We start from the raw sequence: 14,465 nt of genomic DNA on the forward strand, positions 1-14,465 counted from the left end.
TCAACGGAGCTATAGATGACGTTTACTCGCTAGGTGATGGCGGGACAATGTGGGGGGCTGTCTTAGTAGGGATACCCTTTGGCGGGGCTTTCACTTCACCAACTCCTATTGATTGCCTGATGCTGTAGCTGCGCACATTGACATCAACCACAGCTTTGATATAACTACAAAGAAACTTTCACTTGTTGAAAGAGCTAGCAAACAAAGACTAAAAAATGGTTCTTACCCATTCTTTTAAGCATTCTGCATTCACCCGCTAACACTACCTACCAACTCAGGCATCCGAATCACGACTGTATACCTTCTCTGGGGAGTCAAAGGACCACCTCCGCAAGTTTCGCCTTACTACTTCCCGAGCCAAGGGACCTCAAGCTGTTATTTGTATGTATGTCTCTTCTCGATGTGACTTCACTGTTCGTACTCCCTTGAGCTCCCACTGACCACCCTCTTCTCTAGACCTGATCGATAAGCACACCTACGAGATCCGACAAGACGAAGACAAGACCGTTTATACATCTCTCGAAGAGGTTGGCGATGACCTCCCAGACCATGCCCCCCGCTTCATCCTCCTGAGCTACCCCCTCACCATGGTGCGTTCGGTCGATCTCCTATCAAAGACGTGCGATACTAACAACCGTACAGGGTGACGGACGGCTATCTGTACCATATGTGCTCCTCTTCTACCTCCCCGTTACATGCAATGCCGAGATTAGAATGCTTTATGCCGGCGCCAAGGAGTTGATGCGAAACACCGCTGAGGTTGGACGAATTATCGATATTGAGACGGCAGAAGAGCTCGAGGAGATTCCTGACAAGCTCAAGTCGGAGTAGGCAAACGAAACAAATGGGCAGGGACATACGGTGGAGCACAAAATTCATATATCATGACATACATAAAAGCGTAAGGTTGATAAGTCTGTCTACTCGTCTGGGAGCACATCTTGGGAATCCAATCCCAGTTGCATCGCAAGGTTCTTAACTACTCCTTGGAACGCGAGGCATGCCGGGCTATCTGGGAACGAGTCAAAGTAACTCTCTCCGTAATCACACGCCATTCTGATTCTGGGGTCCAGGGGTACTGATCCCAAGAAGGGAATATCCATCTCCTCGGCCAAGGCACGCCCACCTCCTGTGCTAGCCTTGAAGATCTGACTCTCATTTGAACATTTGGGACAGACGAAGCCACTCATGTTCTCTGCAAGACCCAGTATCTTGATACCCGCCTTGCGACAGAAATCGATTTCCTTTCGTACGTCCAGAAGCGAGACTTCTTGTGGTGTTGTGACCATGACAGCGCCATCGATTCCACTTCCCTTCAGGAACGAGTTCACACTGAGATGTTCATCACTTGTACCTGGAGGTGTGTCGACAAGCAAGAAGTCAAGGTCACCCCATTCCACATCCTTGAGGAACTGTTTGATAAGACCGTTCTTCTTGGGACCCCGCCAGATTACGGCGTCGTCCCGGTTCGGTAGTAGAAACTGAATGCTCATAACGGCAAGGTTGTCCATAACCCAGATAGGTGACCATCCTGTACCGCTGACATGAACCGTCTCTCCCTCGACACCCATCATCTTGGGAATGCTGGGTCCGCAGATGTCAGTATCCATGATACCTACATTGCTGTCCGGATTTGTCGCAAACGCGTGGGCTAACAATGAGGTAAATGTGCTCTTGCCCACGCCACCCTTTCCACTGAGCACTAGGATCTTGTGCTTGACATTCTCCAATCGCGCGGAGATTACTGGAATATCAGGATCCGGACCCTTTGGTGCTGAAGCACAAATAGCCTGGTTCGGACATCCGGCGCATGAGTCCGCTTTACCGGCCTGCTGTGAGTCGGGGCCAACACAGTTTTGAGGTTCTGGCGCGACAAGTTGTGGCTTCTGCTTGATTGGGTTGGCGAAAACGTCGTCGATGGACTCCGGTGTTTCAAGAGACGGTGCCATGGCTGTTGTGGTATGAAAACGTTTATGAAGTTGTGGTTATGTTTGATTGATGGTGAGTCGGAGGTGGCGAGTTAGAAGCCGAAGCTTAATAATGCTAATTGAGTAGTTCGCAAACAGTGCGTTGTTGGCTGCTGGAAAGATAGAAAAGAAGAAAAGGAAGCAAATAGCCGCGGATTTTTCAAGGCCAAATTGCGGCTCAAGAATGAAAAGTGTCTAAAGATGAAGTTGAAAGAAGGTTGGGTAGGGGTAGGTTGTTGATAAAGATAGATTGGTTGTTTCTAGGGTAAGCGTTGATTTGTTGATTAGCAAGCGTCGGGCAGGACATACGCTTAAGACGTGACTGGAGTGATAGATCCTAAGACTTTCCTAGGGGATAGTGTAAGTTTTATTCTTTCACATTCGTTTCTTTATTTCTTTTGTTTGCTATCTGGAAGTATAGATGTGATCTCAAAAGTTTCGCCCATGGGATATTGTTGTATTCTGACCCAAATTGTCTAAGACAAAAAAGCAGGACATGGATCAGTGATTAAATGATAACTATGGCGCGAACCCCCCCCCCCCCCCCCAAAAAAAAAAGGAAAAATATGAAAAGCATCATTGATAATTCGCCATTATCTCTTACAAGTTACTTAAATATTAATTCCTCATTTCGCAAGTCAGTAGAAGAATAAGAGAAGCTACAAAGCCCGCCGGATATCGGACCGATTTGTCGCCGATCTAGATGCAAAAAAAACCGAGGGTGGCGGGGTATCATGCTTCCATCTGAGATAAGATAAGCCGGACCCCGCGAAGAATTTATTCTGAACTGACTTTCAGGCACACTGCGATCATCACGAATTTCCCAAATCTGATACCCAAAATGTCGCCTTCTGCTGATACTCCAGAAATCTCAAACTCAGCCGACTCCACGGTTCTGAGCTTGAAGAAGTCCCTCTGCTCCGAGGATTCACCTCTACCTATTCGTTTCCGTGCTCTCTTTTCTTTGAAGCACGTTGCGACCACTGCCGATGACGATGCTACAAGGGTCGCTGCCATTGAGGCCATTGCCGCCGGTTTCGCCTCGCCCTCGGCTTTGTTGAAGCACGAACTCGCATACTGTCTGGGACAAACAGGCAACACTGCCGCCGTTAAGCCTCTGCGACAGGTTCTCTCTGATCTTAAGGAGGACCCCATGTGCCGTCACGAAGCCGCTGAGGCCCTTGGTGCCCTGGGCTGGGCAGACAACCTGGACATCCTCCGCGAATACCGTGATCGCAAGGAGGAGGATATTAGCATTGTTGAGACATGCGAGATTGCCATTGAGCGTATCGAGTGGGAGAACTCGGCGGAGCGACAAAAAGAGAAGCTGCGCCCTAGGTTGGTAAATCATATGTTGGGTTGCCCCTAATTAACATTTTGCTCTAGTGACTTTGCCTCTATCGATCCCGCGCCCCCAATGCCCGAATCCGACAAGGAGGCCGAGGTTGAAGACCTTGGCCGAAAGCTCATGGACACAAACGCGGATCTCTTCTCCCGTTACCGCGCCATGTTCGCCCTCCGAGATCTCGCCTCTCCCCCTGACTTGCCAACTGCTACTCCTGCCGTCCTCGCCCTCGCAAAGGGACTGTCCGATTCATCCGCCCTGTTCCGTCACGAGATTGCTTTTGTTTTCGGCCAGCTATCGCATCCTGCGTCCATTCCCGCCCTTACTGAGGCATTGAGCAACACCAACGAGGCCAGCATGGTTCGTCACGAGGCGGCCGAGGCACTTGGAAGCTTGGGCGAAAAGGATGGCGTTGAAGATACCCTAAGGAAGTTCCTGCACGACAAGGAAAAGGTTGTTCGAGAGAGTTGTATTGTTGCGCTGGATATTGCCGAATACGAGAAGGGTGAGGACGCTGAGTATGCTTTGATTCCCGAGTCCGCAGGAGCTGCTGCATGATTTATGAATGCGTTCGCATCGTCGAGTATTACGTCTAGTTGTTTTCATTCCATCTAAAAGTAAAATGTTAGGAGTATATCGATAGAAGGATCCCGGGTTTCATACGAGTTACCGCATTCGCAGCTGTAGATGACTGTTGAGCCTTCGTCTGCACTGCGCAGTTGAACCGTAGTATACTTGACCTCCTCGCGACCACACTTGGGGCATGTCTCGTGCGCTGTGCTCTCGGTTTGCAAATTATGCTTCTCGACGGATTGGACGCTTGACTGCAGCTTCTGTCTCAGGAATGAAGGGAAATCCGATGGCTTCGTTTGCGTGACTGTGACTTTAGAGCCGGTGTCTACATTGAGGATTAAAAACTGTCGCTACCCACGGCCTTAAAACCAAACAAACCTCGATTTTCAGCGCCGCAGCATTCACAGCGCAAAACATTTCGTTGCGTACCCTTGGTAGCGGGCAAAAGATTACCACAGTCGGTACAAAAGACAAGAGTTCCAATCGCAGCCATTGCGTGCAAGTGCGGTCTGATTAGTTTGGGGAAGTTGAAGAAGTTGCTTATGAGGACGATGCGCAAGGCGATCAAATAATTTTAGAGACAAAAATTTGGCTCGCTCATCATAGGCTCAAAAACAAAGATGCAACACAGGCAGGACTAACTGTGCCAGGGTCTTGCCGGAAAAAACAGCAAGGCGATAGTGGGGCCCATGGAATAAACGCTGATTGGGAATGTGCCTGGCGCACAGACCATAAATGCGCCAATCGAACAACAAAGGAAAGAGCAAGCTCACGAGGCTGACCATCCGTGTTGGTCTCTCAAAGCTTTGCGGTAGGTGGTTTCGACCTCGCCGTTCACATTCATTTATCTTCTTCTTTATCAAAGTCAGCAAACAATGCTTACTTAACCGCAATTAATTCGCACCGTTTTCCCCTTTTGCATTCCCACGAAACCTTACTCGCACGTACCCAACGAGAGCGACACGCTCGCTCGTAGCGTGTCTATTGATACTCGTTAGAGCCCAGTCACTATTTGCGATCCTCCAATGCGCCATCGCCCTTTCGCTCTTTCCTCCTGAACCACGCTCTGTGATGGCTCGCCTTCCCGCTTGGGATAATGAACAATATGCATCCCAATAAACATGGGGGTCCCTCAAACGGGCTGTTTGCTCAAACGGGGGCTAACGATAACAATCCTGCCATCAACCGCACTCGCCCCTTCACACTGCAGGAAGCTTTGCCCTACTCACCGCAGACCTCGACGGTTCCTTTTATTCCTGGTTAGTTACCACGACTTTACGACATGCCCTGTCGCTGACCTTCATCAGATATAATCCCCGATCCCGTCCTAGGTTCTGGTTGCCCTGCACTTCCGTTGAACGATTTGTTCCAAGCGCACGAATTCAACAGCTTGAACAGAGAAGCCGCCGCTCACCCCCAGATGCCGCGCAACGTCAAGCAAGCCGTCGAACATGTCCTCCAGGATATAAAACCCAGTCAGCGAACGCATTAGTACGATATCAATTCTTGTTTATTGGCATTGATGACATTCTGACCGACCAATAGCAAGTTTACACCCATCTCAAAAACAATCGCATCTCAGCCGCCTGGAAAGAGCCTAATGGAAGGCCTGTCGCCAGTCACAAGAAGTGTTTTCGACAAAGTGGGAGGCTATTTCAAGACAACGAAGCCTGGTGCTCCCGAGGGGAAACAGCTGAACGGCCAAGCTGGAGGCCACTCGACCCCTAAACAACGCTCGTCCTCGGCCAATTCTCCGAACCCTCCGCAACCGCACGCCCTACCAGTCCATAACTCTCAGGCATACAAGTCGAACTCGGTCAGGATCGAAGTTGTTGTACCGTCTAAGAGGCAATTTGACCCATCCACCTATGTTGATGTGGATTCTTCAGTTGCTGCCGCGCAGCAAGTGCACCAGCAACCCCAGCAGCAACATACCCAGCTGTTATCCCAGCTTCCAACCCCTTTCGCCCAGTCTTCTGCGCAGGACCACATGGAAACAAACCAAAATGGCACGTTTCGAATCGAACTTCCTCGTGCGAATATCAATCGCGAAGAATATATCGAAGTCAAAGAAAGGCCTGAGGATTTGCATCATCTCTCGGTTCGAAAGCAGAGTCAGCAAGCGTACTCCGACAGCCAAGATCTCATTGGAGAAAGCCTCGACCAACGCCAACGGAGTGAGGCAGCCCTCCATGCACTTGAAAAACTCATGCGCACAGTCTTTAACTCAGTAGGACGAGCGCTGGGGGACGAGCAAGGGTATGAGGAAGTCGTTTCCATGACACCAGATCAAGAAGTTGCTATGACCGCCTCTTCACAACAGAAAATGCATGGCGCAATTCAAAAGGCGATTACTCTGAAATGTTTCGACCAAGTCCCTGTGGAACACCTGGTTCAGATAATGAAGCTGAGTGATGCAAGCTTAAAACAGGTCGAAAATTTGGAGCTACGAGTTGACGAGACTTGGAATGAGGAGGCGGTTGACGCGTGGGTACAGCAGCTTTCCGAGGTGGAGACGATGCTGAAGTCAGCTCGTACATGTCTTCGTATCCTCTCCGGTGGCCGAGAGGACAAGCAGCTCTACTCTGAAACCATCATCCAGAAGAGTGTAGACATCTTCAGAAAGGTCACCGAGGACATTGTCATGCCTCTTGTAGAACTTCGGCCTTCCGGACCCGCCTCAGGCGTTTTCAAGACTCTCTCAAAAAGTAAGAAACCTATCACATCAGTGTTTCTTTGCTGCCAGAAGTTGTTTGCGTTGCTGGCAGAGCTTGTCACCAAGATCGAGCTATCGGAGACTGTGATCAATTCACTCGAATACACTGCATCTCGGCTTATCTTCATGGAAAATGCCTATTTCGAAAAGGACTCTGTCGTTGGAGTTCAAAAGTTCGATGGGCTCCGTTCTGTTGCAATGGATATGCTGTCCCAAATATTCCTAATCAAGCCCGAGCAGCGCCAAGGTATTTTTGATGAAATTCTCACCTCACTTGAAAAGCTGCCTGTTGGCAAGCAAAGTGCTCGCCAATTCAAACTCTCTGACGGAGGAAGTATCCAGCCTGTTTCTGCTCTGATCATGAGACTGGTTCAAGCCAGCTCCGGGCGAGTGGACGACAACAAGGACCGCGATCGCCATAAGCTACTGCGAAACATTGATGGCGAACAAGGAGGTTCGGATGATGACGACAGCGCACCTTCAGGCGTTAAACAGTTTGTTTCCTCTATTAAGAGTGAGGTCCAGGGTGCCAAACAACATAGTGTTGCTATTAGGGATCTAGAAATTTCCGTCGCTCCCCTCACCGATGCCGCGCAGCGCAATGCATCATATGTGATAAGTTTTATCGTCAAGCGTGCCGTTGGCTCCACGAAATCCGGCGATACTCCTTACCGAAATTTGCTTGATCTCTTCGTCGAGGATTTTACAACTTGCCTTGATTCACCGGATTGGCCGTCTGCCGAGCTTCTCCTTCGCCTGTTGATGGTATTGATGGTGCAACTTTTTGAAGCCCCGAAGACTGCTGCTCCGGCGAAGAACATGGCCCTGGAGCTGCTGGGTGGTTTGAGTGCTGCCATTTCGCGTCTACGTTCACACGTTCAAAGACTTACGAACTCATCGGAAGGCAATGAAGCTGACGGTTTGTCACAATACCTCGCCGACCTGGTCAATCAAGCACTGGATCACAAGACCCGCGTGGAACAGCTTGTAGCTTGGGCTGGGCCTTACAGACTCGTCTTGGAATATGTGCAAAACAGAAGTAACGAAGATCCACACTTGTCAAGTGCCATTTCGTTTCTGGTTGCAGGCTGGGCATCTCAGGTACACACTGGCTACGATTCTTATAACGACGAGGATGAGGAGCGAGACGAGGAATTGGGACGCATGGCTTATCGTGTGAGGATGATGGTTGAAGACCGCAGGTGGCTTGTTAACGAGTACACCTTCAAAAGTGTCTCACCGAACCAGGCCAAACTCTCTTACTCGATCATCTTGCTGCGTTCACCTTTATGCGAAGCCTTCAGCAAGATCCTGAATATCCTGCTTGGTTCCATGGCCAGTGACCAAGCCACAGTCAGGAGCAGGAGCCTCAAGAGCATCAACCAGGTTTTAGAGACTGATCCCTCGATCTTGGATGGCGACTCGACTGTCATTGACCTGATCTTAGAGTGTGCAGGCGACCCTTCTATACAAGTGCGAGACTCGGCCCTCGGTCTCTTGGGCAACTGTATGGCGATGCGGCCTCGCCTCGAGTCCTCCTTAACACCAATGATCGTCAATCGATTCCAGGACAATGGTCTTGGTGTAAGGAAGCGTGCAATGAAACTCACTCGCGATATTTATCTCCGCAACCCCAGTAAGACACTGCGCAGCATGATAGCGAACGGATTGTTGCGCCGAGTGCAGGATCCTGACGATACCGTTCGCGATCTAGCCCGCCAGATGATTGAGGAAGTTTGGTTTGCACCATTTTACCAAGGCGAGGGAACCGCTGTATACCAGACATCACTCAACGAACACGTATCACTTGTTATACAAACTGTCAAATCTGGAACGGTCACCGAAATGCTCGACAAGGTGTTCCGATCCATTCTCAAGCCGAAAGACAAGTCTTTGAGTGGGCCCTTTACAGTCTGCACTAAGCTCGTCGCCAATATGTTTGGATTGATAGACAACCTTGATCCCGAAGACCCTACTGTTCCGTCTGGGCGCGATGCGCTGCAAGTGCTTACAATCTTTGCAAACGCGGAGCCTAAACTGTTCAACTTTGAACAGATTCGGCTTCTGCTGCCGCATTTGGCAAACTTCTCGAAGCCCGAGGAACTGGCCGCCTTTCGGCATGTGACTATTGTCTATCGTCGGGTCTTGCCTACTTTGACCAGTGTTCATACTGAGTTCCTGTCAGAAGTACGCGCGTATCTACTGAAAGCTCTTTCCAAGGTCAGCCAGCGCAACCCCCTGGATGATTTGGTAGCTTGCACCCAGGTGGTATGCGGACTGCTCAACGTCTACACTCCACTAATTGGTGGCCTGCTATCCAGTCTGTTGAAAATCGAACAGATACAGGCAAGACCCATTGACCAAAATTCGATCACATTGACCTATGGATACAGCCTGCTGATTGGTATGATTGCAAAACATTGCAAATTGGACGAGTGGACAAATACCTTCAGAGCCAAATTTCCCAAATGGAAGGGAGACTCGGTACCTTTGTTAGCCATTGAGAAACTGGTACCCCTTGCGGCATCCTCCAAGCCGCTCGAGATCCGCAAGTCAGCACTCGATGCTCTTGGATTGATTTGCCAAGCTTGGCCACGCAATTACGTTGTTCCTAAACTGTACACACTCTTTGATCAAGTTTTCAAAGAGCAGACACCTGGCCTCGAGATGTTGATATTGCGGTCATTCCGAGAGTTTCTGCTTACTGAAGAGAAACGGTCTGAAACAGGAGCGGAAGGACCAGCCGCTGGCAAGAAGCGAGAGCTGACAGTTATGGGTGGGACTAACTTTGACGATGTCGCCAGTGCTACCTCTCAGAGATTCTTGAAGTACATATCCCGCATTGCCCTTTCAGGCCAAGGTGACCATGCTTTCCTCGCTACAGAGGTTCTGGGCAGCATCAACCGGCAAGGTTTAACACACCCCAAAGAGACTTGTGTCACCTTGATGACCCTTGAAACATCTACAAATCGACGAATTTCGGAATTGGCCTTCTCTGAGCACCGCTATCTACATGAGAAGCACGAAACTGTCCTTGAACGGGAATATGCCAAGGCAGTACAATCAGCTTTCGCATACCAGCGGGATATCGTGGAAGATACCCGCGGCGCGACGACAAACCCCTTCCAGTCCAAACTGCACTTGCTGATGGAGGTACTTAAGATCAGTAAGATGAAGAATCGCCAGCGCTTCTTGGACAAGCTCTGCGGCCAGCTGGATTTTGACCTCGCCAAATTAGATGCAGCTGAAGAGGTCCCGTCTCACATGGCCTTTGCACGCTTCATCACCGAGAATTTAGCCTTCTTTGAGTACCAATCAGTTGGAGAATTGCAAACAACAGTCAATGCAATCGAAAAGATGGTGACCAGTACCGGTGCCTCACTGGCGCAGGCTATTGAGTCCGAGATCTTCAATGTCCGTGTTGACACACTGCAATCGTTGGCACCCGAGGCCTCGGCGCCAGTACCTGGAGTTTCTGCCAACCTAACTCCTGGAGTACTACCCATGGAAGTAGACCCCAAGTCAGCGTTGGCGATGGCATCCGAAGTTGAACCAGGCCGGCTTCGTCAATTGGCGACTGCGTCGATTATCCTTCTGTCAATGTGGGAAACGCGAACACATCTGCGTCGACTGTATGGTATGGGCAACAGCAGGCATGACAGCAAAGCCAAGGCCTTAGCCAAGGACCTGAACAGGATACCAGTCAAAGTCCAAGGTGTTCACGGCGACAAGGTCTGGGACGAAATCGAAGCACATATGGCCGGACTTCAGGACCAAGAACGGATGATCCAGAAATGCACCGCCCTCGTAGAACTCCTTAATGTCGACAAGGAATTCAAAATTGCAGACGACGGCGATCAAATGGATATGGACCCCTCGACTCCAAGTGGGGACGACGATGAAGACGGTGATAGTACGCTTGATCGAGGACGCAAAAGAAAAGGAGCAAATACACCGGGCGGACGAAAGAAGCGGGCGAGGTCCGACTCACAGCCGCGAAAACGAGGGCGACCCAGGAAGAACCCCTTGCCCGAGTCAGATGTTGGCGCAGATCTTGATGAGAGCTGGATTTGAGAAGACGTGCTGGTGTAATGTGGTGGACACGGGATGGCCATTTGAACCAATTTGGACTGGAGTTAAAACGAGCAATGCATACTTGGGAGAGGCGTTTTTCACCCAGCAAAGCGGATTTGAAGAATGTTTTAGTGGGACGGCGGCCTGGCCAGCATGCGGCAACACAACACATTGGTTGTTGAAGGGAATTACCAAGGGAGCGAAGACATGATACACGGCGTTCTTGGAGCATTGCGATTTGATGATACCTGAGCTATCTACATGTGGCTCACATTAATGCCAAAGGGAGTGAGTAAAGTGCATCACACCTGTTAAGTAGTTAAAACATGAGTACCTATTTCTTGGTATCAATCGAATTTTTAGAGATGTGGTACTTATAATAACGTTGATCGCTTTGTTACAGAGAATGCACGCACTCGGTATGTATATTCGTTTGTGAGACCGAGACAGCAGAATAGAACTGTGAATAAGACGGTAATAACTGTACCATGCGAGCGCCAAGAATCAAGGCAATTGGATAAAACAGGTGCATTAATGACATAACTTGATTATCCTGCACCTAGTCAGATCGCCAAGACATGGGTAGATCGCTCGGCATGCTTTAGCCGGCTTGGCACAGTCTAACCCCTGCGACCATCAAGGACCAATCCTCGTCTGAAATGATGACGACCCGCAAAAGCAGGTTCCAAGTCATTTCATTAGCTTGGAATCACGCCTACCAATGACCTGTTGCCAGCTGCATCATCCTGAATCATGGACACTAGCTACTAGGTACCTGTTCAACAGTCTGGGAGGGCAGTGAAAGCCTGATGTGTTGTCGTCGTGATTTGTGGCTGATTATGACAACAGTGGAACAGAGAGCGAAGAACGTCGGACAGGATTCAAGCTTTGAATCAAGCTTATTGGAAGATTGTCCCACCCAGAACAGGAGAGGAGGAGGCCTCTAGAGTCCTATGCCTTGCACAGTCCTTGAATTATTGCCGTTTTAGGTAGCGGGCGGTAAGATAGCGGGTAGCGTAGCATCTGGTTTTGGGACTGCTTTGACGTGTCGCTCTTAATAACAACCGGCCAGTGACACAAGTTGGGCAGCACATGCAGCATAACAGAGGGAGACACAGATCCTTTTTCAGGGAAATGAAAGGTAGTTATTAAAGGGGAAAGCGAAAAAAAAAACGGGTGACCTCACCGTTGGCTTTCAAGCTAGAGGGAATCAACAAAACGGTGCCCACCACCAGCCCTTCCCCCTTCTCGAATTCTTGGCAGTTCTTCCTTATTTTTTATTTACCTATTTTACTTTGCACTGCCGTGAGTGACACGCACACACGCAACATCCGCTGACCCACGCACCTCTGAACTTGGACCCCAGTTCTTGGCGATGTCTACCTGTAAGGTCCCCTTTCTTGACTTTTCACATTTGCCTTGTCTCCAGTAGCCGATTTTGCAATTCTCACGCATAGCATTTGTTATTCTTATTCTTATTATTTTTTGCTCACTCATATCGTGACAGTCAACCACTTCAACATCAAGCGCCAAGCGCACAACCTCAGTCGCACCAGTACCGATCAATCTTGGAACCCATTTCGTCACGTCGCCTGGAACCGTCGATCGCGCACTCTCTCCGAAGCCGGATTAGAAGGACAACAACGTACCCGAGACCACACAACTGGAGAAGAGTTGACACACGCAGTCACTGAGCCTGGCCGAAGTGGACCAGCCAGAGAGTGGTCAGCAGCAGAGACAATGACGGATGCGAGAAGAAGCAAAGAAGACGGATACGATCGAGAGAAAATGGTTGGAGGAGGTTCGCCCATGGACGGAAGCGACGACATTCCTACATCACAGCGCTCACTCGTCGGCGATGAGAACCAACTACGAAACAGAAAACGCGAAGACGTTCCAGCCGCCACTGACCAAAATGTTGACCTGGAAAAGAGGAAACTTGACAGACGACAGTCATCAAAATTGTTCCGTCATGTCGAGCCAAAGGAACCTTTTACCGTCCGGAACCAACTTGAGAGGACCTTTCTCAATTCCTATATCAACATTCTTCTCATCGCCGCCCCTGTCGGTATCGCTCTCAATTACATCCACAGCGTGAACCGAATTGCCGTATTCGTGGTCAACTTCATCGCCATCATCCCACTTGCCGCCATCCTTAGTTTTGCCACAGAAGAAATCGCTCTACGGACCGGTGAAGTTCTGGGAGGTCTAATCAATGCTACTTTCGGAAACGCCGTTGAACTCATTGTGGCTATATTGGCTTTGGTAGATGGAAAGGTTATTATCGTTCAAACCTCTTTGGTGGGATCAATTCTGAGTAACCTTCTTTTGGTGCTTGGCTTCTGTTTCTTCTTCGGCGGCCTGCGACGTGAAGCCCAATACTTCAACGAAACAGTGGCCCAGACTGCGGCCAGGTAAGCTGACGAAACATGGCTTAGTCAATATTTTGCTAACAAGATGTTGTAGCATGCTCGCCTTGGCAGTCGCTTCTGTCATAGTACCAACAGTTTTCGACCAAGCCAAAAACACACCGGCCACTAATGTTGCCCGGCTTTCAAGAGGCACGGCAGTAATTCTTCTCATTGTATACGCGGCCTACCTGCTGTTCCAGCTCAAGACCCACTCAAGCACTTTCCGACAAGAAGGCCAGAAGGTTGCCGCGAAACCTTGGTCGCGTGGAGGTGGCGGCAACATCCGTCAAGGTATCATGGTTCCAGGCGCTCTTATCGGTGGTGGCATGACTGGACGTGAGGAGAACGAGCGCCTCTCCGAGATGCTCATGAACCCTCACCGACTGCCAAAGTCCGAGGGAGACGAAGATGAAGAGGAGGAGCCTCAACTGCACTTCTGGGTGGCAGTCGCTACGCTGACAACTGCCACCGTTTTGATCGCCCTTTGCGCTGAGTTCATGGTTGACTCTATCGACGCCGTTACGAAAACAGGAGGCGTTTCAGAGGAGTTCGTCGGCTTGATCTTGTTGCCAATTGTAGGCAATGCGGCCGAGCACGCGACCGCCGTGACTGTTGCAATCAAGGACAAGATGGATTTGGCTATTGGGGTTGCGGTCGGCAGTTCCATGCAGGTTGCCCTCTTTCTGATCCCTCTACTGGTTATTATCGGCTGGGGAATGGGCAACGACGACATGAACTTGAGTTTCGACTTGTTCCAGGTTGCGACTATGTTTGTAGCTGTCTTGCTCGTCAACTATCTGATCGCAGACGGCAAGAGCCACTGGCTGGAGGGCTGGCTTCTTATTTGTCTTTATTCCATCATTGCTGTATGCTCTTGGTGTAAGTCAAACCCACTGGCCTCTTTCAACTTTTTACTGACCAGAGAACAGGGTACCCTACTCACTCAGACGAGTCAAGTTGATCTCTCCAAGGATTACACTTCCATCAGTTTCCTGATCCAAGCCACGGCCTTGTTACAAGGCATTTCTTATTGATGTTTATATACTTTTTGGCCCACCTGTGGCTACCCGCCCTTGCTTCCAATGATTTCACATGGATTCCGATTAAGCAAGTGCCTGTACAAAGTTTATTTGAAATTTGAAATTTGTTGAGGATTTATTCCAGTACAATCGTTAAGGCCGCGGTGACTACTATATCAGTGTGCAAAGCGACGGGCGTTGGAGGCAAGGTCAATTCTTAGCTAGAAAGTCTCAATAAATGCGAGATTAATAATGCCTTCCCCCAAGATTGTTGATGTTATGCGATTATGGCGATCTACAACGGCGTGATGACAGACAACAGAAAAGGTCCCACATGATCTACGAATACCTGGGTCCTAT

General features: G+C 49.6%; 5 protein-coding genes across 5 annotated transcripts; 4 read left to right on the top strand and 1 right to left on the bottom strand.

Annotated features, from left to right (window-relative positions):
* Positions 1–215: 215 nt before the first annotated feature.
* FGSG_09775 (uncharacterized protein) lies at positions 216–831 on the top strand (the record flags this gene model as incomplete). Its single annotated transcript, XM_011329617.1, has 4 exons — positions 216–218; positions 279–381; positions 457–590; positions 643–831. The coding sequence occupies 4 exons, from the start codon at positions 216–218 to the stop codon at positions 829–831; spliced, it is 429 nt and encodes a 142-aa protein (XP_011327919.1).
* A 75-nt stretch (positions 832–906) lies between these two features.
* FGSG_09774 (NBP35 protein) lies at positions 907–2,162 on the bottom strand. Its single transcript, XM_011329618.1, has one exon. It carries the CDS (start codon positions 1,947–1,949, stop codon positions 921–923), a length of 1,029 nt encoding a protein of 342 aa, XP_011327920.1. The 5' UTR covers positions 1,950–2,162; the 3' UTR covers positions 907–920.
* A 636-nt stretch (positions 2,163–2,798) lies between these two features.
* Positions 2,799–4,000, top strand: FGSG_09773 (uncharacterized protein). Its single transcript, XM_011329619.1, has 2 exons — positions 2,799–3,305; positions 3,354–4,000. The coding sequence occupies exons 1-2, from the start codon at positions 2,809–2,811 to the stop codon at positions 3,868–3,870; spliced, it is 1,014 nt and encodes a 337-aa protein (XP_011327921.1). The 5' UTR covers positions 2,799–2,808; the 3' UTR covers positions 3,871–4,000.
* Positions 4,001–4,990: 990 nt separating this feature from the next.
* On the top strand, positions 4,991–10,675 carry FGSG_09772 (uncharacterized protein; the record flags this gene model as incomplete). The annotated part of the gene is made up of 3 exons (XM_011329620.1): positions 4,991–5,144; positions 5,193–5,376; positions 5,431–10,675. The coding sequence occupies 3 exons, from the start codon at positions 4,991–4,993 to the stop codon at positions 10,673–10,675; spliced, it is 5,583 nt and encodes a 1,860-aa protein (XP_011327922.1).
* Positions 10,676–12,050: 1,375 nt separating this feature from the next.
* FGSG_13641 (uncharacterized protein) lies at positions 12,051–14,360 on the top strand (the record flags this gene model as incomplete). Its single annotated transcript, XM_011329621.1, has 4 exons — positions 12,051–12,060; positions 12,183–13,089; positions 13,142–13,965; positions 14,016–14,360. 4 exons carry the CDS (start codon positions 12,051–12,053, stop codon positions 14,045–14,047), a joined length of 1,773 nt encoding a protein of 590 aa, XP_011327923.1. The 3' UTR covers positions 14,048–14,360.
* Positions 14,361–14,465: the final 105 nt, after the last annotated feature.

Source organism: Fusarium graminearum, chromosome 4 (genome assembly GCF_000240135.3).
Source record: "Fusarium graminearum PH-1 chromosome 4, whole genome shotgun sequence".
NCBI lineage: Eukaryota > Fungi > Ascomycota > Sordariomycetes > Hypocreales > Nectriaceae > Fusarium > Fusarium graminearum.

Bases quoted from the DNA above. Each gene is read 5' to 3' on its own strand.
- FGSG_09773 (XM_011329619.1), top strand. From the start codon at position 2,809: ATGTCGCCTTCTGCTGATACTCCAGAAATCTCAAACTCAGCCGACTCC. The intron at 3,306-3,353 runs GTTGGTAAATCA...ATTTTGCTCTAG, and splicing joins AAAGAGAAGCTGCGCCCTAG to TGACTTTGCCTCTATCGATC.
- FGSG_09774 (XM_011329618.1), bottom strand. From the start codon at position 1,949: ATGGCACCGTCTCTTGAAACACCGGAGTCCATCGACGACGTTTTCGCC.